This window comes from Silurus meridionalis, chromosome 7, assembly GCF_014805685.1.
Source record: "Silurus meridionalis isolate SWU-2019-XX chromosome 7, ASM1480568v1, whole genome shotgun sequence".
NCBI lineage: Eukaryota > Metazoa > Chordata > Actinopteri > Siluriformes > Siluridae > Silurus > Silurus meridionalis.
In genome coordinates, this window is record NC_060890.1 from 20,394,963 (window position 1) to 20,417,036 (window position 22,074).

General features: G+C 37.8%; 2 protein-coding genes across 3 annotated transcripts in view; both read left to right on the forward strand.

Annotated features, from left to right (window-relative positions):
- LOC124388964 (disintegrin and metalloproteinase domain-containing protein 12-like) overlaps window positions 1-7,891 on the forward strand; it is a 95,724-nt gene extending 87,833 nt beyond the window's left edge. The window contains exons 20-24 of one of the 2 annotated variants that reach the window (XR_006926493.1): window positions 119-251; window positions 2,162-2,431; window positions 6,748-6,848; window positions 7,297-7,527; window positions 7,606-7,891. Coding sequence is in view for 1 of the 2 variants with exons in the window: in XM_046854117.1 (XP_046710073.1) it covers window positions 119-251; window positions 2,162-2,431; window positions 6,748-6,848; window positions 7,297-7,369 (577 nt within the window). In the remaining variant the exon portion in view is untranslated. Of the gene's footprint in view, window positions 1-118; window positions 252-2,161; window positions 2,432-6,747; window positions 6,849-7,296 lie in introns of both variants that reach the window. The other variant, XM_046854117.1, reaches the window with a different exon arrangement.
- A 3,167-nt stretch (window positions 7,892-11,058) lies between these two features.
- Window positions 11,059-21,157, forward strand: dhx32a (DEAH (Asp-Glu-Ala-His) box polypeptide 32a). The gene is made up of 11 exons (XM_046853038.1): window positions 11,059-11,584; window positions 13,746-13,939; window positions 14,219-14,591; window positions 15,039-15,272; window positions 15,566-15,659; window positions 15,904-16,053; window positions 16,627-16,818; window positions 17,192-17,332; window positions 18,259-18,449; window positions 18,643-18,833; window positions 20,395-21,157. The coding sequence occupies exons 1-11, from the start codon at window positions 11,303-11,305 to the stop codon at window positions 20,561-20,563; spliced, it is 2,211 nt and encodes a 736-aa protein (XP_046708994.1). The 5' UTR covers window positions 11,059-11,302; the 3' UTR covers window positions 20,564-21,157.
- Window positions 21,158-22,074: the final 917 nt, after the last annotated feature.

Sequence of the window (22,074 nt, forward strand, 5' to 3'; positions counted from 1 at the left end):
TAGAAGAGAAAAAAGGAAATTGTAATTAATTTAAATATTACTACAACTACTAACAATAATAATAATAATAATAATAATAATAATAATAATAATAATAATAATAATAATGCTGTTTCAGGTCAGTGGGGCCGAGCAGGCTGATGGTTCAAGGACACACACGTTCAGTCCCCGAGACCCAAACACGCCCCACATTTCGAGCATCACCTCTTTGCCAAGCTCCAGCTATACCACAAAGTACCAGCATTTATAAGGTGCGCTTTTGTGTGTGTTAAAATTAAATAAGTGACGATGTGTTTTGCGTGCATGTGTGTGTGTGTGTTTGAGTGTGTTATGGCTAGCGGAATATATATTTCTGTTTGAGTTTTGTTCAGAGTTTATCAAAACTTGTTTATGACCTGCGATATCCCACATTATATTTTATACATGAAGCATTTTTATGAATAAATGAGCATGACTACATATAAAATAAGTTATTTAATAATGTAATAAAATAAATTTTTGTATGTGTAATGAACTGTACTGTACTGTACTGTACAGTGTAATGCTCAGTGACCGTTCGAGAAGGTGACGCAGAGCATTAATCTTAATAAAGTCTGCATTCAGGACCCACTCTGGCATCTTAAACTCATTTGATCACTGAATACCCCATGGAGTTATTTGACAGATTATAAGATGACATTCTTTTGATTTGTGCAATCATCTGATATTGCACAATTACCACACAGTATGCACACTGTGGTGCTGGGATTTGAGCCCACAACCTTCTGATCAGAAGGCTAGTATAAATTAATCACTGAGCTTCCACTTCATGCTCTGTGGTGAAAACGAAATGTTCTTGTTTTATAGCAGATACCAGGCATCTAATATTTTATGTTGTTGACTGTATAATAGAATTACATTAAAAACCCACTAGAGACTAGCCTATAGCATAAGTCAATTGTGTTTAGCTTTTCAACTTAATGTAGCGTGATGTTTTGTCGTTATTGATATCTTCCTGCCTCACCGACTTCTTTGGTCTCAAACTGCTGGTGGTTGCTCCATTTCTGATTCTTGATTTGTGTGAGCGAGTTTGTGTGTGTTTGTTTCTGAGTTTTCGTCTTCTGTCAGAGGGTTCACACAATCAAGCTAAGTATGCGTACACACTCAGACACACACATACGCACACCGCCAAACATCCCTCTCTAATGCCCCTTGTGTCTTATGAATGTCAATGACAAATTTGTCAATAATGCACTGTTGCTTTCAGACAACATTCTGCATAAAAGCCAGACAGTGGACAAACAATGTCAAAAAGCTGTCCGGTTTCATTTCGATTATGCCCTGCGTGCCAAGCCTTTAATACACGGCATAACACAAACACAAACACACACACAAAAGTGAATCCAGGCTTGAAATAAATAATGATTGATCTAGATGTGGACTTCTGGGAACTTCGTGGGTGTGTGTGATTAGTGAGCGTGTGAATGCATGTTTAAGTTTGAGTGTGTGCATGTGTCTTTGGGAAAAGAAGGTATACCCAGGGTACTAACAACAGAAAATGTTTATGAAATGAACTTCTGCAGCTCTGCTCTGCATTATAGCTTCAGTAGCAGCACTGGGCAAATCCAGCTGCCTGTTTGACTTGTTAAAATAATTAAGTGGAGATGTGTTTTGTGCATGCGTGTGTGCGTGCATGCGTGTGGGCATGTGCATGGGTGCCTCTGCCTCATCTGCCTCAGACAGTAGACCCTTACTGGACTGTTTTCTGCATTAGAAGTTATTTACAGCTGGTACTGATTGTGTGTGAGTGTGTGCGGGTACATGTGTGTGTGCGTGTTGTTAAGAAGAAAGGGGATGTAGGTCTGTTTGATGTCAGCCAAGTGCATATGAGGTCATACTTCAGACAGACTTCACAGAACATGCAAACATTTACACACACACACACACACACACACACACACACACACACACACACACACACACACACACACTTCCCTGCATACCACTCATCTGTAAAGGTGTGTGTGTTGTGAATATGTATATGTTTACATGTATTTCAAAATGAAATGTTAGTGTTAGATATAATTCCTGCTTATAATAAATGTTATTTATTTATTTATTTATTCTCTCTCTCTCTCTCTCTCTCTCTCTCTCTCTCTCTCTCTCCACCCTTTTTCCACAGCCGCATTGTTCTCTCCCAGTGTTGAACTCTGTTGTCGGCTCTCACACTCTCCACACTTTGCCCCAGTGTCCTCCACTCCACCTGAGCCCACTGTTACCATTGCCATTTGCCCCACCCACTCACCGTGCACCTCCACCTCCCCTGCCACATACACCCTCACCCCACAACAAGGTCCCTCCAGTCCTGTACACACACTCCCACCTGCAAACTCCAGCACGAGGAGCCTCCCTTCTCACCTTAGGCTGCCAGAACACCTGCAGGAAGGCCATGGTGAGTGCACAAAATACACCAGTGATTTTGTTAAAGAGTAAAAAATGCAAGAAAAAAATCATAGCTATATCATGCATCTGTACTTTACTGAAGTATTTCCATTTGGGGAGACTTTTACTTAAACTTCACTACATTTTAAAGTAAAATATCTTTTTACTCAACTATATTTTGGAAAATCATTTATTCTTTTTTATGAGTAGATAAAAACTGTTGAAACACACAGAAAGTCACCTCAGGGTAGAGCACAGCTTCTGTTTCTGAACTTGTTTTGATTGCCGCATAGATATCAATCAGTGTTTGACTTATTCATATCATTCTATTAATAGATTGGTGTGTTAAGAGTAACATTAGAGCCTTTTCACATAAACTGAGTTGATTAAGCAAAAGTCTTGTGATAAATATGATAATAGGAACATAATAGCCATAATAAATCATAGTACTTTCGATACTTAAGTACATTTAAAGGCAAATACTTTTGTACTTTTACTGAAGTGAAAGTTTAAAGGGAGCACTTTTACTGGAGTCATATTATGCCTAGTGTATCTCTACTTTTACACAAGTACATGGTTTGTGTTTTTTGTCCACCACTGCTGGTACCTCAGACTTAGACCAATCATCAGGTCTGGAAGTCAGGAATAGGTGTCATTTCTCGATCCCTTTCAGTATAGATGCCTTTCAATTCACAAATCCCACCTTTTAAGGTGTGTAGTTTGGTGGTTTATTTTTTGGTGGAACTCTTAACGAGGAAGACAATACTTTCAGAGTGGGGTTTCAACTATTCACGTATGGTTCAAACACTTGCATATCCATAATTATTCTGGAACACCTGCTTAAATATTATAAATATAATAATGAAATATTTTTCTGCAAACTGCTGCTCACAGATTCTGGCAGGATTGGAACTCAGTGTGGTCCTTTGCTGTCGTAGCCAAGTTTTTTGTGCATTCTGAGTTGGTTTTTTTGCTCAATATACAGCAGTTGTGGTTATTTGCGTTACTGTAGCTGTCATTTGCCCACTCATATCTCGTCTCTCTCTCTCCCCAGAAAGCATTTCCACCTGCAGAACTGCTTTTGGGTGGTTCTAGTCTTATTTTTTATTTTTGCACCATTTTGTGTTGTAATCTGAAATAATACCTGTCTATCTGGCACCCCTAAAAAAATTCCAAGATTGCATGCCAATGTTGGATGCAAATATATAACTGACTTGGAAAAAAGGTAGCTCCATGCTTAAGATTTTGGAATTTTGATCAGAAGGTTGTGAGTTCAAATCCCACCACCACTAAGCTGCCACTGCTGAGCCTGTGAGCAAGGCCCTTACCCTCAACTGCTTAGCTGCATGAATTAGATAAATGTAAGTCTCTCTAAATAAGGGCATCTGCCAAATGCCATAAATGAATCTGCGTGATTTTATTGCATTACAGCTCTGCTACATTGGCTGACTGAGTAATTGAATGAATGAGATGCAATAAGGTTGCCAGTCAGATTCTTATGTCAGATGTATAATGTGTGCTCTTCTAGAAAACCTGCAGGCTGCTTCACTCGTGCACTTGCCCCTCTGTGATAGACTAACTGAGTGTGATACTGGTGCTTTTCCTGTGGTGTGAATGGAACAGCTTCATCAGACCTTTGGGCTTTATAAAGTAGTGTGTGCGTGTGTAATCTGAGTCTGAGCCAGTCCGAGTCCAGTAAAAACAGTCCCTGAACAGTAGGGTCAGTCAGTCAGGAGGAAACCTTGGAATAGCATGCGATAGAATAGAATACAGTGGAAAAGCTGTGAAAGGCTGGTAATAGAAATGGCAATGGTGTGAGCAAACAATCAGCAGACTGTGTTGGACAGGAAATGACACTGTTATAATGTATACCAACTACAACTTGTTGAAGCTGAAATATAAACTAGAGGTCTTTTTTAATAAAGAAAGAGCAAAAATCAGATGGTGGCTGAAAAAATGTCCTACATGTCTTTTCAACCAATTGTGTCATTATGCAAGTTTAGGTATTATGTGAATGTCAACTGCTGATATACTTTTTCTGGTTTATGCAGAAAGTTTATAAGTTACTGGGAATGAACACATAAATAGATATGTGAATGGATGGCTGGCTCGATAGATGGATGAATGAGTAATACACCAGAGGATCCATCACTTAATCCTAAAAATGTATTACAAAAATGCATGCAAACCCTGACAAACACAATATTATTAGTCACACAAGCTGAGAAGAACAGAACAATACCATATAAACATAACAAAAAAAAAGCTAATTCAGAGTGAGGAATTCTTGAATATACACAATTTCATTCCAACCAATCAAGTCCACAACAAATTCTAATTGTTTAAATATAATGTAAATATAAAGATAATAAATTTTAATTTTCAATGACAATCAGGTGTGGCGCTTGATTGTCTGGGATGAAAACCTGCACCCATCCCGGCCATTTGTGGAAGAGATTGGACACGCCTGATCTAAAGTAACAACATACAGGTAGTAATGCTGGCTAAGGTGGTAGCTCAAGGATAAGATGCCAGGTTTCTAATCAAAAGGCCATGAGTTTAAATCCTAGCATCACCAATCTCCTGGTCCTGGGCCCATATGTATAAATACAGTAATTGAAGGTTGCCCTGGATAAGGGTGCCTGCCAGGTGTCATAAATGTAACATGCACAGGGACTTGTAATGTAGAGGAGGCGAATACCTAGATTTTTATTTATTATAATAACTGTTGACATGAAAGTTCCTGTTTTAACATACGTGGTAACAGGAAGTAGTTTGTGAACATTTTCCAATCTTACAAAAAAATTCTAAGTATGACATTGACTGATAATGAAAATAATAATGTATAGGAGAAACCAAAGACGTCATGACCCATGCTGTGATTGTACCTGAGAGTTGTTGTTTTATTTTTCATTAGCATGCCATGCCATGTTTTACCCCATATACAGTATATGACAGGTAGAAGATGTGGCCCAAAATATGACTCAGAAGCTGTGGGTTAGAACATGTATTGTATATGTGTATAGTATACAAATCCATTTTGAGACAAGAAACCTTTTACAATGTATGTGTGGAGTTTGAATGAGGAAATCTATAAGCTTCCATTAAATGATAACTCATTTAGCATTACAGTGCACAGCTCAAGAAGCAAACCTCAAAATAATTTCCAAAGGTTTTCTGTCATATAGTGCTCTGTATATGTATGTTTGTGTATGTGTGTGTTTTTAAGTGTTGTATTAGATTTGAAGTGGATAAAGCCAAAAACAGTTTGTGTCCTTCCTAGAGTGCAGGACAGCTGTATCCCTTTGAATCAAATTGACTCTGATATAAAACACACTTCCTGGACATATGCGTCTTCATTGAGAAGCACTTTGATGTGTTAATAAGACAAAGAGATTGATGTCGACGATTCAGCAACATAAAAGTGATGAGGAAAGATCTTCTCCATATGTCTAAACATTCTCATTTATTAAGACCGAACAGGTAAGAACTGACTGTAGATCATAGATTTTTCAGCAGCAGTATAATGAATCACATCCCTTTGTCTTATCAGGGCACTTGTGTCCTTTCTAAACTGGTTCATCATAAGGTCCAGTCCTTGTTCATTATGATCGTTTCTCAATGTCCATGTACCCCCTTTCACCTCACCACACTAAGTCTACAAGGTTATTGTGGGCTTTCCTGCATTTTAGCTGTTTCTGCTTAAACACACATTGTGGAATCTGTATCCGAGACCCATGTTGACCAGGGCAGTGCAGTATGTATAAACAGCTGCATGGCAATCAGACAAGTGTGGTATTCCCAGACTAAATGGCATTAAAAAGGTTCCTGAGATGTTACATAGTACAACTGGTTAAATGAATAGCAAAGCAACAAACTAACATTAGCACGGTTTGGGATTATTTAAAATCCTAAATTCCACTCCACTAACCCTGTTAATCACTCGGACCTCTTCTTTCCCAGTCACACACAGACTTGATTGATGATGAGAAAAGCCCTGGTTGAGGATCCGACAGTAGTAAATTGTGCGAAACGCTCAGAAAGTGTAGATTCAAACTGTGAAATGATGTATGAATCATTGAGTGATAGATTGTATGAAGAACAGATGTGTAGTAGATAGCAGGTGGTTGTCTGTACCACATCTCCTGCCGGTCCATTTGGAGTACATGAGAATCACTGTGGCAGAGAGCAGAGCGAAACCGAGACACTAGGGAAACACCTTGAGTTGAATTTAGGGTTATATTGTGCTACATCTCCATCTGGTGGCAGATTTATACTCTCAAGATTTATACTCTATGGAAATGTGCTTTCGTGTGATTTTCTCAGGAGAAACCAAGCCCGCCTCAGAAGCCTTTGCCGGCTGACCCATTCGGACGAAGCTCTCAGATGGGACGGAGCCCATTAGCAGCACATCTCCCTTCTCCCAGGTCAGCCTCAGCCATTTTACAGTACAAAAGGTCTGCACACTAACTTCTCCCCAAGAGCTCATACAGACATCTATACAAGCATCTATGAGATGGATGAATAACTCGTTTCTGATAATTAGGAAGAAATGTGTAGTGAAGAATAGTAAATGCGGTAGGTTGAGACTGATTATCCAAGAGATCCATCTGGAAAGATTATTCTATGATACTGCAGGCGTTAATTCAGCCTTTGTGCAAATTACAGAATAATTCATCAGAATCAGTCGATAATGAAGAGAGCTCATTATTGCTATAAAGTGCTTCCATTAGACTGATGGAAGCACTTTATATATTCAGCTCAAATTTTTTTCTTGATTTACATTACCGAGCTTCACATATCCAGTTTGCAATATTATATAATAATAATATAGTGTTGTGTAGTATTGTTCTTTTCTTTTTTTTCTTCATACAGGACAAATCCTAAGCAGCCCCCCACCCTGCCAAAGCCTACGTTCTACACAGGAATAAAGAAACCCTGCAGCTGAGACAGAAGCCTGTGAGACCTGTGGTTCAAACAGTTTTGCACTATGAAACTCTGCTGGTCCTCAAGAACAGCGTGTCACGGCAGTCAAGGCGGCATGACAGTTCGAATCCCTTGGTGCTACGCCTCCAACCTTATCCGGTGCTATGAGTCAACCCTCAGGTAGACATCGTACATTATTTATGTTCATCAAAAATATATTTATTTCGACATTGTTTAGGACATTCTTTTTTTTGGCAGCCCTGATGTGATTAGATTTTGAACTGCGTAATGAGTCGATTCCCAGCACGATTCCGCAGTGTGCAGGGAGGCACTGAAGTGATACCCAAACCTGTGAAAATAAAACTGAAGACTAATGTTGGTGCTTTTTTTATGCGAGAACTGGAAAGGGGAGGAAATGTTGAAAAAAAAAAAGAGATGTGCTTTGTTGCTGCATAACATAATGTTATAATGCACCACAGTCATGGCACAAGGTTGACAGACTCATCTCAGATCACCCATATTGAGAAAGTTTGCGTCTGTAACTTCATCATACATCTCCTGTGAAGCAGTGAATACAACCACATGTTCCTTCCTCTGATACTGTGCTCTCTCTTAGACACACCTATCCTAAAATTTTACACCGATTTTATTGCCAATTAGACGTTAAACTGTAAAAGATTTGATGGGTGTAAGTCAGTTTAACGTTGTACACTGGTGTTTTTTTAATATAATTTCTATCCAGTGTAGCATGTGTGCGATAACCATCTGTTGAAGGCTAATAATTAGTCAATAATTAGACAGGCATGATGGAAGGTACAGCCAAAACCATTCTTAAGCATTTGATCCAGCTTTCTAAGACTTCTGCCCACTTTCCACAAATCCTTTTAGGTATCTTCATGCTTAATAATGAGCTTACTTAGTTATGTTAATAACATAACCACATATTTTTATATCTCTGAGAGGAAACATAAAAAATAATTTACATTTTTAACTCATTCATTAGTTATTAAAATTGTTTTCCTACAAATGTTTCCCTCAGATACCCCCAAACACTTGTATTATAAGTACATTTTGAGGAACAGGTTTTATTTTCCTTCTTAGTGCAGGGAGATTTTGTGTTGAAATTACTGTCTGAACTGCACTACAGATAGAAATAGTAAAGAGCGATTAGATTATATGAGAAAACTACCAGTGTATTGCGTTAAATATATATATATATATACAGTACAGACCAAAAGTTTGGACACACCTTCTCATTCAAAGAGTTTTCTTTATTTTCATGACTATGAAAATTGTAGAGTCACACTAAAGGCATCAAAACTGTGAATTAACAATGTGGAATTATATACATAACAAAAAAGTGTGAAACAACTGAAAATATTTCATATTGTAGGTTCTCCAAAGTAGCCACCTTTTGCTTAGATTACTGCTTTGCACACTCTTGGCATTCTCTTGATGCCTACTTTGAAGAACCTACAATATGACATATTTTCAGTTCACTTTTTTGTTATGTATATAATTCCACATGTGTTAATTCATAGTTTTGATGCCTTCAGTGTGACTCTACAATTTTCATAGTCATGAAAATAAAGAAAACTCTTTGAATGAGCAGGTGTCCAAACTTTTGGTCTGTACTGTATATATAATATATATAAACTTTTGGTCTGTACTGTATATATATATATATATATATATATATATATATATATATATATATATATATATATATATATATAAAACGCTCTCTCCCGGTGTGCCCGAATGCTCTGGGATTCCTATTTCTCTAAGAGGTCTGCTTCTGCAGGTTATGCTTGATGAAGATTACAGGAGGCGAAATTAAGACTTTTGCACAGGAGGAAAACAACATCGATGAAAGGATTTGCAGTGTTTTCAAAATATGAACATACAAAAACTTGACATCTGTAGCAAACTGGAGTGTGTACCCCAGGGAACTATTTCAGCTGTGACAGTGTGTTTTCACTGAGCCTACATTTATTTGAAATCTAGACAATGTAGAGTCTTATATTTTTTTATACTTAGCACGTACCATCATGTTACTGTGTTCTTGGCTTGCGTATGTGTGAAATTTTTAAAAAATATTAGGTATCCTCAGCAATCACAAGCATTTTTTTTTCTTTGCTTTGCTTAGAAAAATGGATTACTTCAAGTGATATTTTTAGCCATGCTTTCACTCATACACTTGTATAACTAATGCACCCGTTCGGTTTATGATTTTGAGACAGTCTGAGAATCTGTGCAAGTCTAGATTCTTATTTTATTTTCCAATGGTACTCATAGAGCACTATTGTATGTTAATCATATTGCTTGTCCTGTTATGCAGTCTGTATTTCTGTATTCACTTTTTACCATTTTGTAACTGTATCACTTGTACCAGTATTTCTACACAGTAAAACAAAAAAATATGATACTCATTTTTTCTTTTTCTTTTTTTTTCCCAGTCTGTGAACACAAACACGATTTGTACGCAAAATCTTTGATAAATCATGTGGGTGTGTGTAAATATCAGTGTTTTGATTACGAATTATGAACCAGTGTTAAGTAAAGTTGTCTATGAAAAATTATTTGTGTTTCACCGAGTCAGTTTTTGCTTTTATATTTTGTCAGCTCCACTTGCTGAATTCTTCTTCTCTAATAAATTGATGATGTCCTGAAAGTTTTTAAGAAGTGGATGCTACATAAAATGTAATGATAAATTACGTTGTATTACCCGTTTGGTAAAAGCTGCAGTCATCTCTAAAGCACAAACTGGAAACAAAGAGTGCACAATTCATGCACATTTCAGCACATTCATGCTGTGAATCATGCCAGCATTTTCTAATCCACATCGACAACAATTAAAAACAGCAGGATATGACAAAAGGACAAACTGGTATAACAGATTTACTCAAAAGTCATAATGTGACAGCAATATCTGGATTGCCTCTACTCTTTTAAATGCATGTGCACAGACATGAGGTCCACAGACTTTAAAAGGGGGTGTGTTACATACATGGGATAGATACAGACTTTTACATGGAAGTTGTTACATACAGGCTTTTAAAAGGGGTGTGTTACATGGGTTTCAAACATGCTTTTAAATGAGGTATGTTAATACTTGGAGTACACCTAAAGAGACACTATTTATTACACCTAGTATAAAGAACTTTAACAGTTTTCATGAATGATGTCTGTGTATGGTGCAGATATATTTCAGTGCTCCAGCCAGTGTGTAAATGAATTATATGTGCTTTAGAATGATAAGAGGTGAGTGTGAGAAAATGGAAAACTTTTTGATTATGTCAAATGATTAATTTATGACTGATATAATCCATTTGTGTAAACTAATGGTTCTTAGAAGTAAGGTCTGAGGACCCTCTTCCTGAGACTTTGGGTGTCAGCATCATGTAGAACTTTTGCATCAAAAGTGTATACTTTTCAGAACATATAATACATTTTGCTAAATACTAATCTGTCCAAAGTTACCTGATAGTCCAGTAAACCAGTGAAATCATTTTTTTTATTAATTAATTGATTAATTAATTAATTTCTTTATTTTACTATAATATTTTAGCAGTGTTATGATCGCAGACAAAAAAAAGGTGTGCATGCTCAAAAAGCATGTCTGGTCGTCTCGACTGAAGAAACAAGGACAGTAGAAGGGATTAACGATCACATGATGACCAGACCCATAGTGTGGTTCCTCCTCTTTTCACTAACCCCCTGTAGAACGCAACATAATAGAACACGTGGGTGAGGGCAGCCGGGCACTCAGTCCTGAGAATATCCGAAAATCTAAAAACAACAGTAAATCACCGAGTATAAACCATTAAGGTGTAAAATACCACTGGGATTGGATCACCGCAGAAGAATGGCTGACCCAGTTATATATTAGAGCACTCATATAGACGCAGCTATTTTGCCACTGTGAGTTTTTCCAGACGCACTTATTTGCGCCATGGCGCACAACACTAGCGGCTTTTCCGATGGAGAAAGTGTGGATATTGATGACTCGAGTTCTCTAAAGGGTTTAGAAGAGGTTGGTGAGGATTTCGGTTTTGGAGATGATCTGGAGTTGAACCAGTTTGATGGCCTTCCCTTCTCCTCCCGGTATTATAATCTTCTGAAGGAGAGACACCAGCTCCCAATCTGGGAATCAAAACAGGAGTTTCTAAATGTTTTGGAAACCAGTCAGGTCGTCATTATCTCGGGTACAACAAAAAGTGGGAAGAGTACACAGGTATGAAGGCCTTTAAAAGTGTTTTATTTACAGTATTGAATTGCTGGTATTTACAAAGTGTTTGGTGGAGAAACAATAGTGTGATCTCCAGGATGCCACTATTGTTGTTGGTTTTGAGTATTAGAACTGCTGATCTGGTATTTACACACACACACACACACACACACACACACACACACACACACAATAAGGCACAAAAAATACAAACAAATAATGTTTCTGACAGTGGAAATGCCTTATTAATGACTGAACTGAGTGGAATGGCCAGACTGGTTTGATTGGGAGAAAGGCTGTGATCACTCAAATAATCAGTCTTTACATCCATGGTGAGAAGACGGTAGGTAAAGGTTTTCCAAAACTAAATCACTGAAGATTAGTAAAGATCAGGCAATGATTTTCAGACTTTAGATCTCCAGTTTAGACCAGTGTGTGTCCATGAACAGATGTGGAAACTGACCAAAACATTTAGAATGGGACCGTGTGAGTATTGGTAGGTCAGAATATTATCTGATTTTATCTTTAAATCGAAATAAAATATATTCTGATCATTTTATTAAATATTGACTTTGTAGATGTGCTATAGTTACTAGTTCAAAAGCAAGTTTTCATCTAAAATGGCCAATGCTACATTTGAAATCAATATAATTTAGAGATGACTCATTAAATAAGAATGAATTGTATAGTAGAAAGAGACCTTTCGGAAATGGGATTTATAATCAGACTTAGGGTGACAATCCATGTGTTTACACTACTGAAGGATTTGTGTTTATGACTACCATTGTGTCAAATTTCCATTTCATGCAATTTTCTTTATTCCAAAGGTGCTGGTTTTATTTGCTCCATGTTAGTTAGTAAATCACTGACTGATCACTGAGCATGATGAGGGCCTGGTGTGTGTAAATTGTGTGTGCAGTGTTAACAAGCTGATAGCAAACCTCTAAATATATAAGGAGGAAACTTTGCACTGCATTTCAATTTGTTATTTCGAAAACACTGATTGACCTGAACATGTGGGTCACCCTGAGCTCAACTTAGATCTGTTTTGCATGATTAAGCACATTCCAGCTGGAATTACCAGAGACTCTACCAGTGACTCTACCTCTTTACCATAGAAACCTTTTGTTTTTATTGAGTAGTTGATACGGATCTGGTTGCTAGTAATATATAAACAATGACTGAACATTATAGACCCCTGGGTTAGAACCATGGTATTGTATTGTGCTATTTCTGTGTGTGGTACAAATCAGAGTGTTACATCTCAAGCTATAGTCTGGAGATCCACAGAAGCTGTAAAGCATAACCAGGAATTCTGTGATATATTTATTATTAAATTGTTATAGATATTTGCCTATTTGACGATGCACTTGAATTGGATGAAATACTTAAAAAAAATACTTTATCTGTGGATCCAGCCAGGCCTTAAAATAATCAATAAATGGCTGTAGAGTCAGCAAGCATAGTCAAAAATATAATTGCAAGAATTGTATCTGGACTGATGAGAAATATGAGCACTCATATCTCAGTGCTTGAGCAACTAAAGTGAGCTCACCTGCAAATGTTTCTCAGCACATTCTCTTAAATGCTCCATGTATGTAAACACTTTGGTTTGCACTCAATTCTTAGCACTCCAATTAATTTTTTTATTGAACAGGATTGCTGATACTACTCTGTTGGCTGCCCTCATGCTTTCTGTTAAGGATACTGATTAAATGCCATGAGTTTTTTCTTTTAATCAAGTTACTTGCATTATAGGTAGATTCTGTAGTTCGTCCTGTTGACCATTTTCCACAGAGCTTAGTTTTCTTTGATCTAAAGGCATGAAATATATTGTTTGTTCATTAGCATGGCTACATACTCTTAGGCTTATGTCACATAGTATTCCATAGTATCAGATAACCGCGAATGAGTAAAAACATAATGTTGCACTGCTACCAAAACACTTTCACATGCCCCGGATTGGAATTCAATGCTGATAAATAACATCAGCTCATAAACAATCCATCCGATCATAAAACCTCTCAATTGTTGGGAATAAAAAATGTTGTTCAGTCAAATTTCCTGTAAAAAATAAATAAAATAAATAAATAAAATAAAAATAAAAAAGGGACCAAGTGCATAACTGGGGTATATGTAAATGAAGAAGTGTGTGTTTGATGTATAGGTTCCACAGTGGTGTGCAGAGTTCTGTCTGTCAGCGCAGTACCAGCATGGAGTTGTGGTGTGTAGTCAGATTCAGAGACAGCAGGCTATTGATTTGGCCCTGCACGTATCTGATGAGATGGATGTCAATATTGGTCATGAGGTAGGCTACAGCATTCCACTGGAGAACTGCTGCTTCTCTGACACTATTCTCAGGTAAATCTGATTTTCTTCTGACATTATGACAAGAATAAAAAGAACATTTAATTGAAGATTTGCATGTTTGACTATTTGTACTATTAGTTATGTTTTAAAATGAAACACACTATAAAGGTATATATGCTATGTGCTAAGAATTATACTAAAATGATTGCTGAAATGTGAGGGGTGTACTTACTTTTGTGAGATACTGTATATGATGGCTGTTTAACCACATTATTCACAAACTACTATGAACCTAAGGTTAGATCACTAACATCCCCATGTCCACTTTAGGTACTGCACCGATGATGTGCTGCTGAGGGAGCTGATGTCCGACCCATTTCTGGAGCATTACGGTGTGGTTGTGATCGATCAGGCCCACGAGCGCACCGTGAGCACTGACCTTTTAATGGCCCTGCTTCGGGAGGTGCTCCTGCAGCGGTCAGAGCTTCGGGTAGTGTTGCTGTCCGTCATGCCAGCCTCACACATGCTCCTTGCACACTTTAGCGGTGCAGCTCACCTGCAAGTGGACGCACCGTGCTCAGCTGAAGTTCTCCACAGCAGCCGAGGCAGTACAGAAAGCTTCAGTGCAGCACTGAGACTTGTCCTGGAGGTGCACAGGACCAAAGAGCCCGGGGATGTAGCTGTGTTCCTCGCCTCAGAGCAGGTCCTGTTTAGTGTTATCATGAATCTCAGCTAATTTAGTTGATTGCAATTGACAGTGCAGGTTTTTGCACATACAGTATACACTTCAATCCAATATTCTAATAGATATCTTATATATAGATCTTGTCATAATATAGAACAGCTGTTACTTACTCACATCAATTTTAAATACCGGTTTATGCAAACTATTAGATCATAGATAATTAGATAATAAATAATAAAATAAATACATGTTATATAGACAAAAATGACGGATTTATACACATTAAGGGGGAAAGTTGTGTTTTAACGTTTCAGAAATGTCAGTAATTCAATGTTTTGATAAACGTAGCTTCATTTTACAGCACTCAGTGTCATACACATGGTGTTAATCTCTGAATAATCTATATTTAATTAAACAGTGAACATTAGTTATATTGATACTGATCAGATTGTTTTTGTGTTTTAGGAGGTCAGCTGTGCCTGTAGTCTTCTGGCTAAAAAAGCATCCAGGTTAAGCAGTAATCTTGGAGAGCTGGTGCCAGTGGCAGTGTGCTCAGGCCATGCTGGAATCTGCCCACCTATTACACAGCACCCCCAGAGAGGCAGGAAGGTCTTTTTGTCCTGCAGTAAATCCGAAGACATGTTTTGGTCAGTGGATACTGTCAGTTTTGTGATTGACACTGGAGTTGAGAAGAGATTTGTAAGTGATGAAGGTTTGCAGATGACTCACTTGTTTGCTGGGTTACATTTAATTCAACAGAGAAGACCAATTTAAATTGTAATTTTAATTTGGATTTTCTTAGTTAGCACACAGCATAGTAAAGGTTTTATCCTGGCTTAAAAAAAAACATCTTAAATCACAATTATAGCGTGTAATTTTAATATTTTAAATATTGCTAAAAGCCAAAAAATGTGATTCGGTATATCTGCATGTCAATGATATCCAACATAAAGTCCAACTCCATCATATAATCTCACTTCTGTGGTTTGCAGGTATATAACCCACGGCTAAGAGCTAGCTCTGAGGTGATCAGACCCATCAGTAGATGTCGGGCAGAGATTCGTAAACAGCTGGCTGGATCAGCAGGTAGGAAAGGCCAACTGGAAAATCACAAAGCTTTACTTAAGACTCATATCTATACCAGTAACACATACACATATACACACCACTCAGCAGTAAAAACAAAACCAATACAATATAAGTATCAGGACATCTAATTCAATTTTTAATGGTGTTTCACTGTTTAATATCCTACTTTACCTGCAAATGTACAAGGAACCATGTATTTGTATCTATTAAAATTGCTAGAAAATTGTTTATGCATGAATAGGGAAGTGTTTCCGCCTTTACCCCGAGGAGACAGAACTCTGTGCCGAAATTCCTGCTCAGATCCTAGAAGCAAACATCACCTCGGCTGTGCTCTTCCTCAAGAGGATGGAGGTAGCTGGAATCAGACACTGCGACTTCATCAGCAGGCCGGGTCAGACATGGCGTTCATGAATTTCTAATAATATTGCACTCGTTCACATATGAAAGCAGGTTTAGCCACTTTTTCACTAATAAAAAGAACAAAAAAAGCAAGCATTTGGCTAGAGAAGGTGAGATCACAGTGCTGTAAGTTCTTATACAATGGCACACAAGTGAAGCATCATGGTGCCAGTGATCAGCGATGCGTGTTAGCCGTTTTGACAGTGCTAATCAGTTCATTGTCCTGTAACATAAGCTTGTTCTGTGTGAGAAACACCAGAGATTCTGTGAGCTCTGACCCAAATGGCACTCACACAATGAAAAGGAAGAGAGGGTTCAAGCACAGAAAACAGGATTATGACTGTCATATTTCAAAGCCAGATACAGAACAAAGGTGCTGTACTTTTTTAAAAGAATCAAACCTTTGAAATCTTGGTAAAATGTCAAATAACATGAAACAGCAATTTCATTTGTTTGAAAAAACTCATTATTATTTTTTGTTTTTTATTTTGTCAAACACTGCAAAGCGACAGCAGTGAATCATTGATGCAATGAATGAATGTTTCGCTCTTGCTATTCCCTGCAGATCCTGAAGGATTTATGCAAGCTTTAGAAGAGCTGGATTATCTTGCAGCTTTGGATGACGATGGAAACCTTTCTGAGATTGGGATCATAATGTCTGAGTTCCCCTTAGACCCTCAGATGTCTAAAGCATTGTTAGCGTCGTGCGAGTTTGATTGTGCCAGTGAGGTGCTGACTATTGCAGCCATGTTATCAGGTACACAAAATAAAATCTCTAGTAATGAGCAGGAATTATCAACTACATCCAGTTACATTTCTCAGCAAGATTTTGGTGTCTTAACTGGGATTAGCCTAAAAAAAGCATTGCCAACGGGAACTGGTCCAGGTTTAGGCAGATTTGAAAGCTTTATGTATATTTGTATGTTGTAAACTGAGATGCTTAGCGTTAGGGATAATCCAGGTCATTTTATCATAGATCTTAATTTCCTTTTTATTTTTATTAAATACAACCATTTAAACAAATAAGATTTTAGGCAGCGTATGATCAAGTTCAGTCTGACAGCTTCACAGGATGCATTTTATTTCAATACTGACCACTTAAGCATCCTATTGTCCTTACTTTCGTCTAGCTCCAAGCTGCTTCCTAGAGCCCCCTGCTGGCAAGGAAACAGAAGCGATGCTGTGTCACATGAAGTTGTATCATCCAGAAGGAGACCACTTTACCCTGATCAACATCTATAACACTTATAAATGCAGCCAGAGAGAGCCATGTAAGTCAACTTGCATGTGACCAAATCTACCTTTTCATGCTTAAAGCAATAGATTCTGCAAAGGTTGATTGATCAGTCCTTTCAATTACATGCTGAACAAGGATGGGGTAATGGTGATGCTGTAAGTAACATCGCTATTAGTTATAGTTTCAGGATTGCCACATCAGTAATGAACCTGAACTCAGGTTATTGTTAATGTAGAGTTTTGGAGCTGTGTGCGATCTGGTAGGTGGGATTGTGTACATTGAACTGTGCTCATGGGTGTGTGTGAGTGTGAGGAACTATTTCTTGAGTTATTTACAGATTTTTACACACACACAAAATAAATGGTTCTGTCATGTTTGGAACTGGTGTAATGTTTATATACTGACCAGGCATAACTTTATGGACACCAATCAGGCATAACACAATGACCACCTGCCTAATACTGTATGGGCCCCCCTTTTATTCCCAAAAGCTGTCCTGACCCTCTATCACGTTAACTTTGAGGACAGAATGTTCACTTGCTGCCTAATATATCCCACCCACTAAAAGGTGCCACGATTAAGAGATAATCAGTGTTATTCATTCAGCGGTCATAATGTTATAATGCCTTTGTTATGCCTGGTCAGTGTATTTCAGCTTTAGATATAATTTATCTATATTCTCAAATTGGAAGGTTGGGGTTTCATCCCCAACATTGCCCAGCTGCCCCTTTTGGGCCTTTGAGCAAGGCCCTTAACCCTCTGTGCTCCAGGGGGTTGTATCATGGCTGACCCTGTGTCCAGACCCGAACAGAGAGTTTTACTGTGCTGTAATGTACATGTGAAGAGCAATTATATACTTAGATATAATTCAGCATTTGGAAAACATCTATTGAGAGAGAAACTAATGTGATTCACAATATCATATTCATGAATAAAAGTACCTATGTTTCGTTGTGCCAGATTTTACACAGGGCAAGTGGTGTCAGGATTACTTCTTGTGCTGTGCAGCTCTCCAGACTGCAGACAGCATAAGGGCCGAGCTGACTGACATACTGAAGAGGCTGGAGCTCCCGATCTCCGAGTCAGCCTTCGGCACCAAAACAAACACACTTAATGTCAAGCGAGCTCTACTGGCTGGGTTCTTCATGCAGGTATATTTGTTTATCTAGTGAAACTAGAACAAATATATTTACACCATGACAGTTTTTAAACCCAGATATAACATAGTATTAAATATTCAAATGAAATATGACTATATGAAATCTAATAGCTCTAACTGCTCTAAAGATTCAATGAGGAATTGGACTGTCACATTATGGGTGCACTGAATTCCCTGTATTGCAGGTTGCTCGTGATGTGGACGGCTCTGGAAACTATTTTATGCTGAGCAATAAGCACGTAGCACATCTTCACCATCTTTCAGCTTATGGGGCCAAAGCGCACAAACTCGGCCTGCCTGAGTGGGTGCTGTTTCACGAGTTCACACTCTCCAACAGCAACTGCATCCAAACAGTCACACAAATCTCACCCAAAGCGTAAGCACTTAGGGATTCTTTTCCTTTTCCTAGAGCAGGGGTCCCTAATCACCAGGTCATGGGCCAGTACCAGGCTGCACAAAAAGAATAAATATATATATATATATATATATATATATATATATATATATATATATATATATATTTTGTATTTCCATTTTATTGACCCAATCTGCAGGATGTTTTATTAAAAAAAATAATTGTTTTAGTCGTAATTCATTTCCGTGCTTCGATAAATTCTGCAGTATGGTGAGTTCCATTACCATTATATATGCAATTAAACATATAATTAAATAATATGATAATATATGTGTAATATAAATACATATACAAGAGGCAAAATTAAAACCTTCAATGCAAAACACATTTATATTTAAGTCCTTAATTTACTCAGATATAAAAAGTTTATTTTTAATTACAAAACATTTGTTTTACTGATGCGCCAATTCTCAAATCAAGTCCCAAAACCCACCATGATGCACACATCTGGAAATTACAAAACAAATCTTATTTCCAGTACAGAGTGAGTAGCAACAAGGATGCTGTGCCAACTTAAATTTCTTTTTTATACCCCTGGCAACTAAACAAACTTGCGGTCCGCCACTTAATACATTCCTGAGGGAACACAGATTGCAACTGTGTTCCGCACATAAAAAGGTTTGTATTTGGTACACGTACCGAAAAATTTATATATACTGTAGGTTTATAGGCACGTTTTTACACATGGCAGCATACGGACACCTTGTCTTGCATAAAACGGGTTTATAATGCAAAAAGGTTTGGGGACCACTGTTCTAGAGGGTCTTTTTAGAGACTTGCATCATTTCATCGAATTAATTGAATTCTGTTAAATATTTATTCAGATTTATGGGTCGGCTATACAAGATGATCCACCAAAATACGTAATACTCATTATTCTGTTTTATTTTTTATTAATATGCTTGTATGTCTGTATTTGCAAAGGGTTTTTTGACTACACACTAAGCTTTAGTGAATGCACTGAAATGCTTAAAATATCAGGAGTTATGATTGAGCTTGAATTAGTCACTGAACTCACCTGAAAGAGAGAAAATCAAATTTCATTCATTCAAAGACACCCAAACATCAAGTTTGGCATACGTGCAAGAATCCAATTTTTTCCCAGATGTAAAAATATAAAGATATGAAAATGTCTTTTACAAATGCCTTTATTCTCAGATCCCAGTGTGTTGACATATATTTGGACGTAAAATTGTATATTATCAAATTTACTGTTTTAATTTACTCAGATGTATAGTCATCCAGATGTTTAAGCTATATATTCACTCGGTTTATATATTTATTACAAGTACACCACTGTTACTAACTGCCCTTTTTATAATGCATTGACAATGTATACACTTGATAAGAGAGAAGAGAAATGGTCATTTGATTTCTCTGTATGTCTGCACATATGGTGACATTGACAATAAAAAAACCTTGAATATAAATCTTCATAGTGCCTATACTTGTATTAGGTCTCTAAGCAAACAAAAGGCATGGTTTATAGCAGTGACTGGGTCTCGTTTGTCTGTTTTTGTAGGTTCATCCAAATGGCACCACAGTATTTCTTCTACAACCTGCCCTCTAGTGAGTGTAAGGAGCTCTTGGAGCATATTTTGGATACTGAGGTGGCTGAAATTCATCCTGTTACTACAGACACACCAAAAGCACAGGAGTCCCAGTCTTATGACAGATGTGTGATACAGTAATGTGAATGCTGTAGTTTGAGACCGTTGTCTTTCTCAGGATAAAAATAAGATGCAAAATGCTAAAAGATCTTCTAATGATAGGCCTCACAAACTTGTACAGATGTAATGTAAATAAAAAAAAAAATTCACATCTATAGGTAAGATTAAAAAAGCTCCTGACTACTGTGATTTTTGTTGTTAATTTTAAATGATTTCAGGCCAATTATCCACAGTGTAACTGGTAAGTCGCAAATGTATTTTCATGTCTATTTCTGTGTATTCTCTATATTTGTATCTCCCTGTGTCTTTGTCTGTCTTTAGTTCTTTTCCTTTCCATCCATCCAATCAGCCAGCCATCTCTCCATCCTGCTAACAATCTGTTCATGTGTATCTGTTTTTCTGTCTTTCTCAATCTGTTTAGCTTGTGCATCCATCAGTCTATCTCCCTCTGTCCAATTATCTTTTAAAGGGAAGTGGTAGCTAAGTCGAAAAAAAATTGGACTTCTGATCAGACAGTCATAGTTTTAGCACTGCCAAACTGCCACAGCTGGGCCCTTGAGCATGGCCCCTAACTCTCAATTGTTTAGCTGTATCACTGAGATCATTGTGAATCGCATTGGATAAGAACATCTGCCAAATGGCATTAATCTAAATCCATCTGTGTTATGTATCCATATACAGTCCCTGGGTGACAATAGTTCATCTTACGTTTTGTGATCTTACAGTAGTGGTACAAAAAATAAACTATATATACAGTGGAACCCGGTTATGTCGATGTCGTAGGGGGTCGCCAAAAAGCATCGAGGTAACCGATGATCGAGATAAACGAAAATCAAAATGGCGGCAATATATTAACGTGCTTGAAATTTCTTTATGTACATGATGTGCGTTAATAAGTGAGAATGTGCATGCACGTGTTTTTGAAGGGTTTTTTTTACACAACAGCGTTGCCGCGATTTGTTTGATGAAGGCATGTTATAAAAATACATACAGTACATGTTTGTCAGGAATCCACCTGCCATGCCAAAGGGGGCGTGGCAGGTGGATTCCTGACAGATAAACATGTACTGTATGTATTTTCGGCCGCTTTCTCTGAAGCTCCCGGGTTCAATCGCGCACATATGGTGCTCGTTTAGCATCATCACCAGCTCCTATTTAAACTTCCACACTCTCACCGTCCGTTATTGTTGGTATATGTTGGTTCACGGCGGTTGTTGTTGTTATCGCGCATGCGTATCCCGGTACGTGTCTTCCCACCGGCACTCTCTCAACGGCTGCGCTTTTCTTCCCAAAGCGCATCCCGGATTCCCCCCGATCCTGCCAGTGTTCATTCTATGCTTTTGCTGGTCATCCCACGTTCTCCCGTGTGCTGTTCAGCGCCGCGCTTCTACTTTCGCCTCCCGTTCATCGCATAATAGGGTTGTCGAGTTAACCGAGGGCGAGATAACCGGGTTCCACTGTATATAAAAATTTTCACACAGCATTTTAATTTTCATACGATACATTAGGAGGCTGCCAGGGTGTATGCATCT

What these genes read in the sequence shown, in the direction of transcription:
- dhx32a (XM_046853038.1), top strand. Translation starts at nt 11,303, where the DNA reads ATGGCGCACAACACTAGCGGCTTTTCCGATGGAGAAAGTGTGGATATT. An exon ending in TTCTCTGACACTATTCTCAG is followed by an intron (nt 13,940 to 14,218) that starts GTAAATCTGATT and finishes TGTCCACTTTAG; the next exon opens with GTACTGCACCGATGATGTGC. An exon ending in ACACAAATCTCACCCAAAGC is followed by an intron (nt 18,834 to 20,394) that starts GTAAGCACTTAG and finishes CTGTTTTTGTAG; the next exon opens with GTTCATCCAAATGGCACCAC.